The sequence below is a fragment of the Carassius gibelio genome, chromosome B5, assembly GCF_023724105.1.
Source record: "Carassius gibelio isolate Cgi1373 ecotype wild population from Czech Republic chromosome B5, carGib1.2-hapl.c, whole genome shotgun sequence".
NCBI lineage: Eukaryota > Metazoa > Chordata > Actinopteri > Cypriniformes > Cyprinidae > Carassius > Carassius gibelio.
Window position 1 is genome coordinate 38897371 of NC_068400.1, and position 19544 is coordinate 38916914.

The following is a 19544-nucleotide window of genomic DNA, read 5'->3' on the forward strand; positions in this document are numbered from 1 at the left end:
TTTTTTTAGATTACTGGAGTGAGAGTGACCAGGATGAGGTTGATGGCTCTATGACTCTCAAACAGGAAGCCACTTACCACCACAACCCCTCTGTGAGTATAAACTCATGTCTAAGTACACATTGTATACATTCAGCCCAAAATACACTTTAATTTTCTTGAACAGAAACTATTTCTATTTCTAAGTGTGACGGTATGGGATTTTTTTCTTAACGTGGTGAAGAAGCAACAAAATCATGCGGTTTGGCGGTTTATTGCACCCCACTGCACCGCAGTAGCCCCTCACTGCAGAACACAAGATCCAGGGGGCGTGGTTGGATTCCTCTTTTCAAAATACAAAATTAGTTTAACATTTTGCACATTTTAACATATTCTCCACCGGTACAGCCTGTTCTGAGGACCGTTACGCAGATGCTGTACACACAGACCTGCAAATAAAATACATGAAGCAGAATATACTGGTTCATACGTGCAGCGTGTGCATAACAGTTCTGAGAGTGAAAAAAGCACAGATATGCTGTTATTGTTATATTGATATACTATATATCATTATCACAGCCATAGTCACTGTCTGGTTTTGGGGCCTGTTAACCATTTTCACTTAAACCTCAAATCAGGAACCAGTAAAATCAGAAGTCTAGCATCAGGATAATGACTAATGCAAGCATCAGGATAATGACAGGATAATGCAATTTCCCAAACGAAACTGCATGGCACAGATCGAAGTTTGTTCTCTTAGATCCAACTATTATAAGAACCTATATAAAGAATTCCTGTTCACTCCAACCACTCTTTCCCATTGAAATAGATTTATATTTTCAAACTGATTTTCAAATTAGAATTTTTGAATGTATAGAAATAAATAAACTTAAGATAAACTTATTTTGACACCTTTACAGGAAAACAAGTTTTTATTTATTATTATTTTTAAAAAAAATATATATATTTTTTTTTATTATACACACAACAATTTAGTTGTTTGGGGTTGGTACATAATTTTATAGAAATTAAGGATACATTAAACTTATTAAAGTGACGGTGAGCACAAGTGACGTTTACACAAAATGAAAGAAAAATTATCTTCCAAATAAATAATAAATATTACATGAGCAACAAATCAGCATATTGGAATGATTTCTGAAGGATCATGTGTCATTGAAGACTGGAGTAATGGATGCTGAAAATTCAGCTTTGCAATCGCAGGAATAAATTCTATTTTGAAATATGTTGATATAGAAAAAAAGTGATTTTAACCTGTAATAGTTTATGTTTGATCAAGGAATTGCAGCCTGGGTGAGCATAAGAGACTTCTTTCAGAAATATTACAAATCTTGCCAAGCCCTGCCATCTCATAATGATAAAAATAAATTGCAAATAAAAGCTGGGATTTGCATGCTTGTTTTATGCTAATATATGATGTAATATGGTCAGTTTGGTCATTTTTGCTGAGCACCAGCTCCCACAGCAGCACTATACTGGTGTCAAAAACAAACTGTCGCTCTCTCTGACTCTCATCTTATACCTCTAGCTCTCTGACAGACAGCTGATAATGAGAATGACCAGCATTTCTTTTGTCCTCAGGCAACTTCGTCCAGTCCATTTCCTGAGCGCCATTTTTCCAGTGGCTCCACATTCTCGCATTCCTCCGCCGAGGAGTCCCATTCTTCCTGCCGATCCTCCCATCGAGAACGGCGCTCATGGCAGGACCTGATTGAAACCCCCTTGACCAGCACAGGCCTACACTACCTTCAGACCACAGAAGCGGAGGAGCCAGCCCTGCTGTCACCTGACCAGCACCGACAGGCCACACTCCCCGCCCAGCGCCGGCGTCCTGTGGAACGTGATGGGCCATTTCCATTGACGGACAGTGAAGAGTCCCGGCCTCACCATCACAATCACAAGCAGCGTAGTCAGAGCCTCCCTCGCCACCGCGACACACACGGACACTCGCACCGCAGCACCCGTGCACATGCTCACGCGCACACACACGGCACTCTGAGGCCAAGAACTCATCTCCATGAGGAAGAAGAGGAGGAAGAGGAGGAGGAAAAGCAGGCTCGCAAATCTAGCAGCAGGAGGCCTGAGAGCGAAGAGAAAGTGTCCGATGGCACGGATGGCCTGCAGGAGCTGTACCGATCGCTGGAGCAGGCTAGTCTCTCAGCTTTTGGCCAGCAGAGGCCTTCCACCAAACAAGAGTTCAGACGCTCCTTCGTCAAACGCAGCAATGACCCTGCCACAAATGAACGACTGCACCGTATACGGGTTCTCCGTTCCACGCTAAAGGTATGCAAACACAGAAAGCAGCTGCCCTTTTTATACTTTTGGTTTTGGATGTAAACTATATCAGGGTAAACTTCTATTAGAAACTCCAAGGCAGTTATGTTTTTTGTAGATGAATGTAAAACACAAAATATAGTGTTTACTGTGGTAAGGGTTTGGGATCTGTATGTTTTTTAAAGATTCTTATGCTCACCAAAACATTTAGCCTCTCTGATTAAAATCCAGTAATATAGATATATTGTAAAATATTATTAAAATAGCCATTTTCTATTTTAATGCATTTTTTATCTGTGATAGTGACAGTAAAAAAGAATGGCATTTATTTGAAAGAGAAATCTTCTGTAACATTATAAATGTCTAGTGTTACTTTTGATCAGTTTAATGCATCATTGCTTAAAGGGATAGTTTGCCCAAAAATGACAATTCTGTCATTAATTACTCACCCTCATGTCATTCCAAACCCATAAGACCTGCGTTCATCTTCAGAACACAAATAAAGATATTTTTGATGAAATCCGAGAGCTTTCTGGCCCTGCATAGACAGCAACGCAACCAACATGTTCAAGGCCCAGAAAGGTAGTAAAGACATCTGTAAAATAATCCATGTGACATCAGTAGTTCAACGCCCATCAAAGATTGAGACGGAAGAGAAGAAATTGTTGAATAAAGTTGTTATTTTCTTTGTGCACAAAAATGAATCTTGTAGCTTCAGAACATTACTGTTGAACCACTGATGTCACATGGACTATTTTAACAATGTCCGTACTACCTTTCTGGGCCCTGAACGTGTAAGTTGCATTGCTGTCTATGCAGGGTCAGAAAGCTCTCCGATTTCCTCAAAAAATCTAATTTTGTGTTCCGAAGATGAATGAATTGTCTTACATGTTTGGAAAGACATGAGGGTTTTCTTGACAGAATTTAGATTTTTGGGTGAACTATACCTTTAATAAAAGAATTTTAAAAATCATACTAACCCAAAGTGGTTCAATGGTAGCATACATTATCAATTTAATAAAGGAAATAGAAAAAATATATATTATTATTAGCGGAATCTAATGGACAATTCTAGGGGATCTCCTTAAAAATTTAGCAAGTTTGTCAGCTCCCATCTGGCAAGGGTGTAGGAACTTCCTGAACAGTAAAATGACGTTTTAAATCTTATTAGTTTTGCTCATGAATATTAATTAGGTGACTTAATGTTTGTTTAGGAGTGTTAACTGAATTTTCTGAAATTTCTGGCTTACCTTTCACATTCTTTCTATGGACAGATTTTTGACGTTTTGGTGAATCTGATAAATTCCAAAAGCTTAAGTCAGTCAAATGCTTTTTTTCTTTATAAAGAATACCTTGACTAACTGGAGTTGAGTGAATTTTCGACCTCTCTCTTTCCCCTCCATCAAAAGGCAAAGGAAGGCGACTTGGCATTAATCAGTAAGTTGCTGGATGACCCTTGTTTGACCTCGAGGAAGTTTCATGAATGGAAGCAACGTAACCACGAGCTCTTCCTGGATATCTGTGAGTTCAGTTCTGCCGCACTGGAACCGCCCTGCGAGTCCAACGACCTTTCACCTCTCTCGCCAACGCTGATGATGCACACTCACTCTTTCATAGAAACGCATGTGTGAAACACAGTCACGCACCCACATGACTAACAGTCACATGCTAAAATACAGACATAAAGGTATATGAACAATGTGAGTCGTGCATTTCAAAACCCCCACACACACTTTGAAAAACACTGTGGATCCAGACTGTCTTCACTTTTTCCTTGAAGGATGACCTGATACTGCCCTTCTCCTGAGCGCAAGTGAACCAATACACTGTAATATCACTGTCAAAGAACTGACCCAGCCTCCAGAACTACTGCAGACAGACACGCAGCCACTGAAACCGAAAGGCAACTCAAACTCAAACGGAAGTGAAAGTGCTACCTGCACATTTACGGCTTACTGCAAACTCTGTACAATATATTTCATCAGGGCCACGTTTTGAGATGGATGGAAGAAAGGCCCCCGTGAGGTGCCCACTGCATGCCTGAAGAAACATCTTTTCAGATTGACTGACAACCTGTCGAACAAAGTAGGACCGTATATAAAAACAAATATGTTATTTTTCTCTCTGATTGGAGTTTAAAAAATCACTCTTTTTTCTGAAGATTTTGCTTGTTAGTTTATTTATTTTATATATAATTTGTTCCCCTTCCCTCGGAATGCTGCAGGAAGAGCACTCATGTAGCCATGGGCAACAGGCTTTACTCTGTTACCAAGCAACACCGCCCTACTGTGTTACTCTATACAACTCTCAAAGCAAGCAAGAGTGTTGGAAAGTGTGTGTGTGTGTGTGTGTGTGTGTGTGTGTGTGTGTGTGTGTGTGTGTGTGTGTGTGTGTGTGTGTGTATAAGAGAAATGAGAGAAAGACAGAAAATGAGTCAGTTGGATGCCTGAACAGTCTCTTTTTGAGAGTTTGATGACATTTGCATTCGGGAAAAGATGAACTCCTGGCAGGTAGTAACGCGTTTAATTTGGCTTCTTTAGAAGATTTATATTATAGCTAAACTCATGCATGTTTTAAAAAAGTATTACTATATGCTATCAGGCCAGAGAACAGTCTGTATATAAGAACATATTATTTGCATAGCTGCATCCTCTGTTTAAAACTGTGAATTGTACTCGTGAATGCAATCTTTTGACTCTGCGAACGCAGAACCTTTCTACTCTCTATTTTTTTCTACAAAAAAAAAAAGATGACAAAAGATGAAAAGCTTTGCTTCTCTGATATTATGACTGTTTTTGCTTGTTTCCGGGTCTTTGCTGGTCATTACCTCTGAGCTTTGGGCTACATTCAGGTCGTTAATTTCTGTTTGCTAATGTACGTGTTCCTTTGACAGACTCCACAAGCCTAAAGCCAATGTTTCATTCCCTTTCGCAATTCTAGACGTCAGTGGCTCAGGATTCTAGAATTGGATCAAGTGAAACGGGAGAGAATTCGAGGTTAAAATACAAAAAAAATCAATTGGTTCATTCCCGGCGGTGGAGCGCAAAACGTCCCCTTTCCAAATGTTGTGTGCGTGTTCTCATTCATCCACATTACAAACACATTGGTTTTAAACACAGCCCTGCATATGTGCTCAGTGTTACAGTTATGTTTGATGTCACTTTTTAGAATCTCGTGGGATGTATTTTAATTGAATAGAATGTACTCATTCAATGGCTTGTTAATTGTAAATTTCATTGGAACAAACACACACACACTGCCCACACACAGACAATACTTTTACATCTGTGGTTGATGCTTTCTTACCAAAGCTACTCTCAAAATCACATATTCCCATTGCAGTTACCTGTTACACTTCACTGTGTTTCATCTCATGAGGTGTGTGTGTGTGAGTGAGTGAGTGTGTGTTCCATCGGGGTTTCACTGTGGTTTTAAGGGCATGTCCCCCCTCTTTCCCCCACACGGCTATGCTGTATAAGGTGTAAGTTGCACTGCAACATTGAGACGGAACATATTGCTCTTTTTTCAAGGTTTTCTTGCAAAAATTCCCCTTCTGTATATTAAAACACCAGGAAGAGCCTGATATTTATTCACAGTACTACTCAAAGCTAACCTTCTTTGCTTTCAGAAATATAAATACATATATAAATAAATATAATACAGATTGTAAAATGTTAAACTAATAAACTGAGTTCTCTGCACTCTGCATTTGTGTTTTGTGATGCTATGTGATGGTTTCATCAGTGTCCAGGAAATCTCAGGCTGAAATGCAACTGTGTGTGTAAACCTGGTTTACCAAAGATTTCATGGGGCTTGATGGCTTAAAAGCAAGATCTGTATTACCAAACCAACATCATTTAGATTTGAGTTAACACCTGATGACTCAAGTTGTCTCTGCTCTTTAATCTGGAATAGGAGACAAATAGGCTTATTTTCCAACTCCCTTAGAGTTAAACAGTTGTTTTACCGTTTTTGAACCAATTCAGCCAATCTCCGGGTCGTCCTCCAAAGTTCCTTGATTATTTTGCCAGAATGAGAGTATAGTTCCTAGCCGCAACTTTTAATTTTCCATCGGTCTTAGTACACAATGTAACTACAGAAGAGTTACGTTTTAAATAGGAAAAATATAGGAACTCATTTTTGAGATGCTAACGGTCTAATCAGATTAAATTATCTATGCTATGCTAATCTAAAAGTGCTACCACCAGACCCGGAGATCGGCTGAATGGATCCGAAAATGGTAAAACTCAACTGTTGAACAATAGGGGAGTTGGAAAATGAGCCTATTTTTATTTATTTTTTAAGTGGAGTGTTCCATTAAGGCTAGCCCTAGACTAAAATGCATGTTTGAGCTGTCTCAACTGAGAATATCTTGCTCTTACATATCTTAAAATATGTCAGTGCCATGGGTCTGTCTCAAGATGCACACTTGAAATGTTTTTCTAAGGAATTTTATTAAAGCTTCTTAAGTATCTTAATTTAACTGGGGCCTAGTCCTGGCTTAAGCTTAGCCCTATCTGTGAAACCAAGCCTAAAAGTATAAAAGATATCTTAATATCCTTTTAGATTCTGGTTTTAACAAGCTTTCCTTTTGGTATCTTAATTTTAAAGGCCCTCAATGACTCAGTCCCACAGTTTTGATCATCGAATCTGTTTGGAATGACATGAAGAAACAGAACAAACTCCAACATGCTTCAAGAGACCAAACTGCAAAGCTACCTGAAAATCTATATGCAAGTACACCTAGGGCAAAAGCTGCTTTAAACACAAACCAAATGTTGATTTAATTTAGTTAGTAGGACTTAATTAAAAAAATCTATTTTTGACATTATTTTTGACAGCATCCTCATTTTACAGCAATTTACAGCATTCTGTAGGTTTGCAGATAGGTTTCTTTAAACATCTCGGCAGCTTGGAGATTTAGTCTGTTTCAGTTTGTTCTGTTTCTTCATGTCATGCCAGACAGATTGATAATGATCAGATTAGATCTCTGTGTGGAGCGCTGGCTGTTGTCTGAAAAAAATCTCAATGGATTATTACAATTAATGGCAAAATGAATGTTTGGAAATGTAAACTGATATTTCCTACTGACACACTTCAGCAAAATATAGAAATAACCGACTTAAAACCATTTTTAGCTTGTAAAAATAATCGTTTCTAATACTAGTGACCACGAGTTATGAATTTGTTCCCTCGTTATAATGAATTGTGGTTTATTTAAATTAATAAAATAAAGAAATGAATATGTAGGCTATTATATTATATTATATTATATTATATTGTAAATTACCTCATATGGGGTAAAAAATAACAAATGCGATGAAGCTAATATAATAATAACAATAATGTATCTGTCATATGGCGTAATTTGGGTATTTATTATTATTATGGAAATCCATTAGGAATATTCTCTCGCGTTCTGAGGGCTTTCATGACTCCTCCTGCTTACCGTAGTAAGACCGAAAGGGGCGGGACCGGCATGGCGGCCAAGGTGAGTTACACTTCCAGCTGAGTTAGTTCAAATTATAGTGTGTACTATTTAATAATATGTGCATTCTGCAGAATAGTATAACACATATAGACAAGCATAATTTTTTATGATCTGTATGACGCAGCTGTTAATCAGAACGTAAGCACGGTGTTTGTTAAACCAGAGCGAAGAACATGCCGTTTTTAAACTCAAACACACACACTAATGATCTCCCACTGACAGTGTCTTAAAACATAATCTGCTGCCTACACATCACTCTGAGGCAGCTGGCTAGGTTTCTGTCACTCGAGCCAGTAGGATTGGGATTATTAAAGCAAAGGAAAAGCGTCTTCTCTCGCTTCAGTCCATTAAACTGATAAAGATAATGTGCTTAAGACAAGATCAAGGAGCTGAAACGGAGAAAACACTCGGCCAGGCCAAAGCTCATAGTTACTACACTACACACGTTCAATGAGAAGTACGCGACACATGCAGAAAACGTTTTTTTTACATGAACCATGTTGATTCCATTTAAATAATATGGTATATATGATTTTAAGGGTATTTAATACCATGGCATTATGGTAAACAACTTAATTCAGTCTGTATTATTAAACTGCTGTGTTGATCCTCAGATTCTGAAGTATGCAGCTCTTCCTGCTGCTGTTGCAGTGGGTTTGAGCTCATTCAGGATTTATTCCATAAATGAGAAAATAAACGAGGAGCTATTATCTCCAAGAGAGGTAAGAAAAAGTATGACTATAACCAAATTATAAGTGTGGTATGTGGTGTGCAATTTGTTAATTTCCTGTATGCATGGAATACCTGAGTGACCTATTACATTTATCAAAATGTATGAACAATGTACCATACGATTGTTTTAAATGTTAGTAGGAAGTGCAAGTTCGCACTTTAGACAAATTATGTACATTTCCATTCAAATATGTAGGGTCAGTAAGACGCTTAAGGCTTAAGTTTTTAAAAAATCTAAATAAATGCTGTTATTTAAATAAAGCAGCTCAATTGTTTTTAATTGGTAATATTATGAATTTAAATCAGCAAATCAGTGTGGTAGAATGATTTCTGAAGGATCATGTGACACTGAAGAATGGAGGAATGATGATTACAGGAATACATTATATTTTGAAATATGTTAAAATAGAAAACACTGATTTTTATATTCAGATTTTGTATTATTTTTCACACTATTACTGTATTTTTGAAAAATCTCACCCACCCCAAACCTTTGAATGTAAACTAATACCCATGTAAAATACATCACCATGACCGGTGTCTTTTTCCCTGTCTTTGTCCAGTTGTCCATCTACTCTCCAGATGGTCCTGAGGTGCGCTTTGTGGAGGAACAGCCTGGTGTAGTGCAGACGGGGCTGGGGGCCGTGAGGGTGGGCCTGCAGCCGTACTTCAGAGCAGTGCAGGTGAAATCTGAGACACTGTGATAATGACTTAATCTCTCATTGTTAGTAGTGTGAGTTTATGAAAGATATCTGTTCTTGTTTTTACAGAACACCTTCACTTCAGTCAAAGTCGGAGTGATATCAGTTTACCATGCAGGGCAAGGTGAGCCTGATGTTAGATAGAGGGAGGAAATGACCTTTGAACCTGCCCTTGACTCTTAACCTTCTCTGGTTTTAGACTCCTATCACTTCCTTCGAGATCCACCTCCTGGCTTCCTGCCTAGAGTGGGTGTCATCGGTGTGTCCGGATTGGGTGGCCTGATACTGGCACGCAAGGGTAAGTGTTGTTTTTCTGTTTAAAAATACAGCTGGGTATCCCGTTCGATACTTTTTATTCACTGACCGAATTGTCTCAATGCCATTGAGTATCAAAAAATGTCACTTGGGTGAGACATCAAGGATGTAAGTCTGCAAGCATCACAACACCCATAAATGAAAGGCTACGGTTACACTAGAGCATTTTTGTTTTAAAATGAAAACAGTCGTTGTCCATACTGGTGTTTCAGCTGCGCTTCAGAAAAGATTTCTGTCCACAATATACAATCAAAAACGCACGTATGTATCACCATGCTCCATAAGACAATTTAGAAGATTTATGCTACACTTTTACTCAAAACTCACTTTAAATCACAGTGTTTGAAAAAATTTTTTTGAGGTAATGTAATATAAATGGTTTTCATAAAATTGGTATCAAAAAAAGTATTGTTCCGAAACTGATGTGGAAGATTTTTGAACTATACCCAGCTCTAGTTTAAGTGAATAGTAAGCAGCATCTGTGTAAATGTGTGCTTTTGCGCAGGCTCTCGTTTAAAGAAGATATTCGTTCCTCTTAGTCTGGCTACCGCTGGTGCTGCAGTCTGTTACCCCACACAGACCGTCGGAGTCCTGAAGGTACATCCTCTTTCTCTCGCACTCAAAAAAAATAAATAAATAAAAACAACCCTATATACTTAATGTTAATTTTTCACCCAAACCTAGAATATCATTGCTTGTATACTTTTTTTTTTCATAGATTACTGGTAAAAAGGTGTATACTGTCAGTTCGTCTGTTGCTTCAGTGTTTAAATCCAAACCAAAGGAAGATGTCACCATGCCTGTTTTTAGTATGGAGGTAATCTGCTAAGTTGGATATTAAAACCATGTTGGTTTTTAAGTGTCTGCTAAATGAAACAATGTAAATGTAATTTTCACTTTTAGAATTATTTTGATGTATTGCAAATGCAATTTAGATTTTTATGTTTAATATATTTATAGTCTGCTGCCGCTGTAACAAGCTCAGATACAGAAGCACTTTCGTCCGATTGTGAGCCGGCCTCTGCTGTTCCACATCAGGATGTCACACCAGTAACACAAGTTGTCCCATCAGTGGATTTAGCCCCAGTAACAGATGTGTTAGAACCTCCTTCTGTTGTTGATGTAGCGTCTGGAAACGCTGCCCCACTCTCTGAATCTGAATCTCCTCCTGCACCTGCTGTAGAAACTGCCCCTGAGCCTGTCCTAGATGCACAATCCATCCCTGTTCCCGAGCCAGCATCTTCTGCTGAAATGGATATTACTCCTGTTGTGGAGTCTGATCCTGAAATTGTCCTAGAAGCTGCACCTACTGCCTCAGAACTTGATGCACCTGCAGTTGTTATAGAAGAGGCCACACCCTCAACTACACCTACTGTAGAGGAAACCACACCCCCTGAAGCTGCCAACTTAACCACAGCAGACGAAGAAGCAGTTTCTGTTGCCCTGCCCCCTGCTGAAGAAGCCATTCCTTTGACACCTCCCCCAGCTGAGGAAGCCCCGCCTTCATCTGATCCTTCTGTAGATGAGCCAGCCACAGGTGAGGAAACGTATTTAGTTATGAAGCAAGCCTTTGGATTTAGCATTTCCCCCTTCCAACTAGTCTAATGCAGCTATACTAGATACGGTAATTCCTGTGGATCAATTTCTTCTCAACTTTTTTTTTTTTTTTACTACCTTAACTTTATAAATGTCTTTACTGATTTTCTACTTCACCTTTGATCAATTTAATGCATCCCTGCTAAATAAAAGTATTAATTCCTGTGCATGTTCATGTTGCTAAAACAAGAATTCTCAGGTGACTTCTCCACATACTAAAATCCACCCTGTCTCTTTCCATTCTAGTGAAGTCAGGTTTTGTTCCTGACCCTTCTCTGCTTGACCACGGCCAGTCTAATCCAGAGGATGCAGACATGTACAGCACACGGAGCTGAACGAGTGACAGAGAAACTGCACAGAGAGAGAAAGATGGAGCATATGATGAGATGTTTTAATGTGCCAGGATTCCAGCAGTGTTTGATCACTTTGTGATTAGGATATTTAGGTTTTACCGGTGATGTGGAGGAAGGTAATGCTACGGTTCTTTCTTTCTGTGCGGCCTCACACTTGTGAGAATTTTCTTACCTCAGCAGGGATATCAAATACACACACAAAGCCACATTCTGTGTTCACACATTATCTATATTTTGTTGACACTATGTAGGAAAATCCAGGCTAACAGTATTTGAATAAAAAGCCTGTGGTCCTTTAGATTAATCTCCAGATTTATTTCTGACCTCAATTCCTGTAGCAACATGAATTCTGTGCTCATCTGATACTGTGACAAAATTACATCTAAAACTGGACCACACGCACACACAAAACAACCTTTTTATATGATCAAAAACATTTGATGCATACATTTTATGTGGGTCAGGAGTAAATATAACAAGCCTGATCTAAATCTATGAAATTGGAAATCTGCCTTAATTTCTGATAACAGCTGTTAAATCTTGACCCATTTGAAAATATTAGTTAACGGCACGCATGTGTCTTTAGTTTCAAAACATTTCAAACACAACTCTGGGAACTGCTTTTCAATTGTGGGATTGTCCAACACAATTTTTTGGACAGTATTTCTTAAAGGGCACTAACATGTTTTTGTTAAAAGATTTAATTTATGCTTTCTTTACATAAATCTTTAATGCCTGTGCAACGGAAAAGCATAAGATAAAAATAAAGGTATTTAAAAATATTTTTGGGTTTGAGTTTATTTTTCTAAAATGTTTTCTGAAATTACAAACAAGCATATATTATTAATACAAACACCTTTCCGCCCCATTTACTGACTTTTTTTCCTTGCATGATTATTTTCATGACGTGTGGGCATCTCACGGAGTGCCATCAGGCTGGCAGATGTCTGCTGTCCTGTAGAGTTTGGAGCAGATCGTTTCTACCCTGCGTTCTCCGAGCAGACAGAGATCAACAATACACACCACGCGCTCTGACTCCAGCTGAGGGGCAGAACACATCAATGACTCTGCAGACAAACACACACACACTTTAGTGCTACAATATGTCACAGTGACTCACAGGTTATTCAGAAGAGATGGAGACTGTGAACCAAACACACACACACACACACCTGGTGCGGGGCAGCTACCATCTGGCTGCACACACAGTTGTCCTGTTGATATGCAGGACAGCAGGGAGTTGTCATGCTGAGTGTGTGGCACTCCAGCTGCTCTGGGGTCATCAGGGGAGATGACAGGCACAAACTGAACATCTACTGCGGCTCTTTGATTCAGCCCTGAGAGAAGAAGAGAAGTCCAGTTATTATCTGAAGCTGTAGCTCCAGTCCACAACATGGTGAGCTGCAGGTGCTGCTCTTACCCAGAATCGTGAGTGTGAAATAGCCGGTGCAGGCCACAGGTGTGTGCGTGTGTGTCTGTGAGGTGAGATCAGGTGTCCATCTGGCCGGGCTCAGGTTCAGGTGATGCAGTAGAACTTCTCTGTCGTCAAAGTGGAATTTTTCAGGAATGCTTTCATGATCGAGTCTACCACAACAAATGTGATCGGTCACTTGCTGTTTCACTAAAGGCCAGACTCTGCTCTCCCATAATGCAGTGGGGTGGCTGGCAGCTTGCTGTACATCTTGTGATGTGTGGTCAATCTCTTTTGAAAAAATAGATGACAATACAAAGGTTTGAGATAAATACAATTAATACATTTTTAAAGTCTCTTGAGCTCACCAAGACTGCTGTTATTTGATCAAAATATAGTAATATTAAAATTTTTAAGAACTCTCTTTTGTTTAATTTGTTTTCAAATATAACTTATGTTTTTACATATTTTATATATTTGTGTCAGGGATGTTTAGAGGGAACAACACCTTTTTCTACAGCTGGCCGTCTAACTGATGCATCTTCAACCTCAGATTCCTCTGACTCCAACTCCCCTTCATCCTGCCGCTCTTCTTCCTCCTCTTCATGAGAGGAAACGCCCACCTGCCTGAGGGACCAATCAGAAGTTAGATTTAAAGAAATTTTCTACCCAGCAGTTCATTATTGCAGGAAATACATTTTGACTTCACAGTAAAAAAAAAGAAGGCACATGTAAAATTGACATGCATTTACGATGGAAATCTATAGGGCAAGGCACTGCAATTTAAATAAATGTACATTATTACGGAAATTTAAATAAATGCATTTTAAATGTACAATTTTCAAGTTTGAATATACATCAAATGAAATGTCAGACAGTCTGACCTATTTTAATCTCAGCTGGGTAGAACCTCAAAACACACAGGCAGGTTTTCAGATTAAAATACACAATATTTCAAAGGAAAAAAGAATACATGTGTCCTGTTATTACTAGTATGCTGAATTACACAAAACCATCTGAATAGGCTGAAGTGAGACATGCTTAGATTACCTGTTGGACTGCATTTTGGATCTGGTGAGATACTGCCGATGCACTCCTCTGAATAAAGAGGGGAAAATATTTGTGGCACAATAATGAAATCAAAAAATCTTTATAAAAATATTTACATAAATTAAGCAATATTCATTCAACCTTGTTTCCACATCTGCCAAAGGTAAGTAAACCGGACATAAATGCCTTATCTGTCAGTTTTATTTGACACATACATTTTTTGTGACTTTTTGGCAATGTAATTATTTGGCCTCAGAATTTTCTTTAAATATTTAAGCTAATGTTTAATTGTCTGAGGTCATTAATAATCAAAAGATTCCACTTTTTTTTTTTTTTTACTTTTCTATTAAAGAATTCTGAAAAAATTCAGAATCAACAATCTTTTCTGCAAGTGCTGCTCTTACCCAGAATCATCAGTGTGATGTAGCTTGTGCAGGCCACAGGATAAACTATCATAACTATCAATTCACGATAAGAAAAAAAAAAGAGTTGTTTTCTTTAGCACCAAATTTGCATATAATACCAATTTCTGAAGGATCATGATGTGACACTGAAGACTAGAGTAATGAAAAAAATCCCTTAATATCAATGAACGATACACTATGGCTGCTGGTGAAGAGTGCCTTACATTGAGCCTGTCTGCACTCTCCTGCGTTTGGGTGAGACTGTAATATCAGAATCAGGTGAGGTTGAATCCATTTCTCTCTGTGTCAGAGTCATTTCATCCACTGTGGAAGAAGAAGCGGCAGCTCCAGTGTCACTGACTCCTCGTACAGAGACACCCTCCTGCTGTAATGACATGTCATTATTTTTATCAGCACATTTTCTAAAAACGCAAATGGAAATGACAGTGCTAATGGTGCTTGTTTCAGTTTGATTGAGCTGTACAGACCTGTTGTTCACTGTGTGGTGTTTCAGGTTGTGGTGGCCATGCGTGGTACTGCACAGCAGCCACATAGCCCTGTACAGCCAGTCTCCTGTGCTCTCTGTACTGCAGACTCTGCAGCTCTCCCTTCAGATCAGCCACTGCTGTAATCGGCTCATCTGCAACACACGGGAATTCATGTGCGCCTAATTAAATCAGATTTCAGCATGACATTAAAATTCTGTCATCATTTACTCACCCCCATGTTGTCCAAACCTGTATTCATTTTTGTCTTCATAAAAAAAAAAATATTTTGAAAAATGCTTGGTTGCTGGTAGCGGTTGACTTCCTAAGTATTTTTTGTCATAATATGGAAGTCGGTGGTTACCAACACTCTTCAAATGATCTTTTATGTTCCACTGATTAAAGAAATTCATACAAACTTGAGGATGAGCAAACAATGACAGACTTTAAATTGAATATACTTTAACAAGTAACACTTCTGTAGTCTTTTGAACACTGAATATCAAAAAAGAAAAAAGGCACCATTGTGTGATTTTCTCAGTTGCAATACTGTTTAAATATAAGAAGGCTAAATCTCACTGGTCATGTTGCTATTGGTGGGTGGTGCAGGAGGGTAGCAGTAATGTCCTCCAACCGAAGTCCTCCGCAGCATCACACTGTCCTTCAGTGTCTTAGTCCACTGAATAAATGCTTTCACTTTTGGCTCATTGACATAGGGCTGCTTTTTATGACAGCCTGTTAAAGCACACACACAGACAAATAAATAAAGCTGAGCTGATTGTGATTATCTGTGACCTCACGGGCTGAAATCTACCTGTGATGAAGAGCTGTGTTTCTGTGCTACTGGTCAGATACACAGAACATCCCGTCTTACACACTCTCATCTGGGTGCACACCAGATACGTCACTGCACAGCAAGAGAGATCCTAAATAAGGTCATTTAGCATTAGAGAAATGCAATTAATGTGTACATGGACTGCTGTTTTACTTGGGCAGATGTTGTTGAAGATCTCTGGCTGGGATGAGGAGAAGATCTCCAGGATAAATGGTGTGTCAGTTGTCCCATCCACTGCATGTACCCAACGATATGCCCAGAACTTTTCAGGTCCTGACACACACACACACAAGAAGATGTAAGGGTGGTTTGACCAATTCCCAACCCTAAGTATGAATAGTAATAATGTATCTTGAATTAGCAAGCTCTAATACTGACAACCAGCTATAATAAGACTATACCTGTCTTCTCCTTGCTCCTAATTCGCTCAACCCGGCCCACATATGTCACTAAACCAATGATGTCACAGGCTTGGTTATTATTCATCGAGTCCACCTCTGACCTGATCACAGCGAGCAGTTTAGAAAATTGTTGATTGGCTTCATGATAAATTTACATGTGTTGTAAATTGGACTAATCAATAACAAAGGTATTAAAACATGCAAATTAAAATCCAATAAAATAACACATTCGGTTTCAGCTATGCTTTGTTTGCATATTTGCATTCGACACACTGATTTATGTTACCATTCAAACGGTTGGTATCAGTAAGATTTTGTTTTTGTAAATAACTCATGTTCACCAAGTTTGCATTGTAATATTGTAAAATATTAATACAATTAAACTGTTTACTATTTCTGACATATAATGTAATATGTCTCATTTATAAAGTTTCATTTTCAGAATTTTTCAGTGTCACACGATCTTTCAGAAATCATTCTAATATGCTGATTTCTTCTGTTTAATGATTAAGTGTAAAATGATGAAAAGAAAGTACAAAAGAACAGCATTTATTTGAAACAGAATTTTTTTGTGATATTATCCAGTCTTTGCGAGCACTTTTTGTACAATTTAATGTATGCTTGCTGAAAAAAAGTTGACTTTTGAGACTGACCCCATACTTTTGAATAGTAGTGTACATGCTTGCAGGACATCCTGTATTTGGACATAACTGAAACTGAGGGTGCACTGACATTTTAAATAAATCTGTGTACCTTGTGGCAAAGTTGTATGGGACATCAGGCAGATCCCACTGAGGCTGGACACTTTTTGGAGGAATCACTGTCACTACAGAGGCAGGACTTCGAGGATTCAGGCTGATCTCTACAAACCCAAGGCAAGGCAGCTGAAATAAAACTTTTTCAAGAAATGGTCCAATACTGAACCTGTATAAAACAAACCTATGTGAAAATGCAGCGTAAGAAAGCTAGCAACTAAAAAGCTCTGGAGTCATACCAATGGAGTGGAAAGTCATTAGAGAGAGTGTGCGGATTTGTGGTCTAGATCTGTTTTGATAACTGTGTTTCAATGAGTACTGTTGCAAATATAGAACCGAGCCAACTGTCAGTCTGTTGAACCATTCAGGACAAAGATCATTCCATACAACCATAGACATGACGCCACTCTGATCAGCCACCTCACAGTACACCTGAAAGAGAGCAAGAGAGAGGATGTGAAAGAAAGAGATCACAGCCCCAAAATGTTTGTGGTGCAGAAGAACCTGCAGACAAAAAGAACCTTTGATGTTGATTCACCTGAAACGGGAAGTCAATGTTTTGTCCTGGTTTGCCATAGTACCGTATCCTGGACCTGTGCAGAATTCGGACCAGCAGTGGGAGAGGTCGTCTGGAGCTGTGAAAGAACGCATCCAGATCGGCCAGAAGTGTGATTCTAGACACTGACACAGAAATATAACGTATAAAAAAAGATCACACTCCTATTACACAACAAATTATCCGCAGCTACGTTAAAATGATACTTAATTTAAACGGTCTTATTCCACATTCTCATTTCTCTTACACAAATTATTTGTGCTCAAACACAAGTATTTCATTTTATAATAAATAAATATAAGTTTATTAATAATAACTACAAGCCAACCTTTTGGTGCTAAATTAACTAGCTTCAGAAAACATTACATATAAGTGTAGTGTCTACTACTTTCATGTTTCAAATAACTTTTGTCAAAATAAAATTGCTAAATATGGGCGAAATGTTTAATCATCTTCCAGTGTAACAGATATATTCAAGTAAAAAATGTAACAATATACTTATTCGGACCTGCACAAATTAAACTTTGTACTACATAACAAATAAAAAACTCTTGCTGACAAATGGGCAAAACATAGTGGTTTTAAGGGTAGCGGGAAAGATGGTTAAATAATTTAAATGACCTTTTGGGGGCTGCACAGTGAACCTTAAACAAAGTCTTGAAAGAAGTTTTGAAAAGAACATGATCTCATACCATCAATGACCACGTCTGGCGGTGGGCTATAAGGAACCCAAACGCTTTCATAAGGATCATCGTTTATCCACAGTGGTAAATAATATTTTCTGCTCAGCTGCAGGGGTCCATCGGACTGGGTTACATGGTCCTGACACCACTCCGGGATACTCCCCACGTCCTGAACGGACAGAAACCTCTCCGGGAGATCCACGACGCTGTGGATGCTGTCTATTCTGATGTAACTGTGACTCAGCCTCGTCTCGTCGTGGACCATCGACAGCTGGGACACCAGGACCCCGGCACCGCAACGCAGCGAGCACGTCTTCACCCACCGGCTCAGACTGTCCGCGAGCTGACACTTTATCCGCCACCGGCCGTCCGTTACCGTCAGGTCGTAGCTGTAGCTCTCAGCGGCGGGATGCTGTGCGCTCAGGTAGCGGTCCAGAGCGATGACAGCCAGACACAGCGGCTCGGTGAGGGTCAGGGAGAGAGTGTGCGTGGACCGCAGCTGCTCAAACACCGCCTGGAGAGCAGAACCGGACCCGCTGTCACTGCGATCCGACGGGCCTTCCATCACTGAAACCACAAACGGTTAGAGCGTCTAGATCCAGATTCAAACCCGTTAACTCTAACGTTACATTTAACGACGCTGAATAAGTATATAAAAGCGAATGTTTACAGGAGACAGATACTCACTAAGTTTACTTATATGAAAGTAACAGGGTTTTATTCATTTATATTTTAAAATAATGTACGTGTATGCGATTTTATTATTGATGAAGTCAGCTCAAACCTCACGGAATGTAAACAAACTCCAAGCGCGCGATGAGTTCGTGTTTCTTCTTCCCGACCCGAGTAACTGAACACCAAACCACAGCGCCACCTAAAGGCGCGGAGGACACAACAGCGTTCACTGCTTTACAACAAAGTTCTGCCTTTGATCCCGTGTCATATTTGATCCACATTAAAACAGCGGTCCGCTTTTTTATTGTCATAAAATGCATTACGATAGAAACATATCTTTAAATCTTTATTTTTTGGAGTAAAATAATTTCAGAAGAAACAAAAACTGGAATACAATTTGAAGCTAAAGGTGGCTTTTCCTCATCTGATCAAGTCAAAGTCTGTTTATTGTCAATTCATCCACATGTACAGCACATGCATACAAAAAAAAAAAAAAAATCTAAATTGTGTTACTCTTAGACTCTTGCTATATACAGGTAACACTAACAGTGGAACATAAAATACAGATAAAATATAAAATACAACTATGGTTAATAAAATACTTAATGAATTTCTCTTTATCTCGTCATTACGAGAGTTGTTTTCTTGTTATAACGACCTAATTTTATCGTGATCTAAACAATGTAATATATATAAACTGAAATAACTAATGTTTACATAAAATATAACAAATGTTTATATAGAAGTAATAAGTAATACATACATCATTTAAAATGTGTATTACTTTTATATAAACTGTTATATTTTATGCAAAATCCTATGTATTTT

General features: G+C 38.7%; 3 protein-coding genes across 7 annotated transcripts in view; 2 read left to right on the plus strand and 1 right to left on the minus strand.

The window, feature by feature from the left end:
* si:ch211-26b3.4 (connector enhancer of kinase suppressor of ras 2) overlaps positions 1-5979 on the plus strand; it is a 34800-nt gene extending 28821 nt beyond the window's left edge. For both annotated transcript variants that reach the window (XM_052556153.1, XM_052556154.1), the window contains 3 exons: positions 10-92; positions 1581-2282; positions 3683-5979. In XM_052556153.1, the coding sequence (XP_052412113.1) occupies positions 10-92; positions 1581-2282; positions 3683-3904 (1007 nt within the window). In that variant the 3' untranslated portion in view covers positions 3905-5979. The remainder of the gene's footprint in view (positions 1-9; positions 93-1580; positions 2283-3682) is intronic.
* A 1700-nt stretch (positions 5980-7679) lies between these two features.
* On the plus strand, positions 7680-12243 carry LOC127957563 (MICOS complex subunit MIC27). The gene is made up of 9 exons (XM_052556163.1): positions 7680-7764; positions 8379-8486; positions 9060-9179; positions 9267-9321; positions 9397-9495; positions 10018-10109; positions 10231-10329; positions 10473-11049; positions 11355-12243. Exons 1-9 carry the CDS (start codon positions 7705-7707, stop codon positions 11441-11443), a joined length of 1299 nt encoding a protein of 432 aa, XP_052412123.1. The 5' UTR covers positions 7680-7704; the 3' UTR covers positions 11444-12243.
* On the minus strand, positions 12242-18954 carry radx (RPA1 related single stranded DNA binding protein). 4 transcript variants are annotated; one of them, XM_052556156.1, is made up of 16 exons: positions 18826-18954; positions 18051-18608; positions 17341-17483; positions 17042-17234; positions 16801-16909; positions 16048-16148; positions 15800-15919; positions 15626-15718; positions 15391-15546; positions 14815-14966; positions 14551-14711; positions 13923-13970; positions 13381-13499; positions 12882-13163; positions 12634-12798; positions 12242-12528 (listed from the first exon to the last, which is right to left on the minus strand). In XM_052556156.1, the coding sequence occupies exons 2-16, from the start codon at positions 18604-18606 to the stop codon at positions 12380-12382; spliced, it is 2547 nt and encodes an 848-aa protein (XP_052412116.1). In that variant the 5' UTR covers positions 18607-18608; positions 18826-18954; the 3' UTR covers positions 12242-12379. The 4 variants fall into 4 exon arrangements, with proteins under 4 accessions (XP_052412116.1, XP_052412117.1, XP_052412118.1 ...); XM_052556157.1 differs by having other exon boundaries at positions 14551-14708; positions 18729-18883; XM_052556158.1 differs by having other exon boundaries at positions 12242-12502; positions 18729-18883.
* Between the last annotated feature and the right edge of the window lie 590 nt (positions 18955-19544).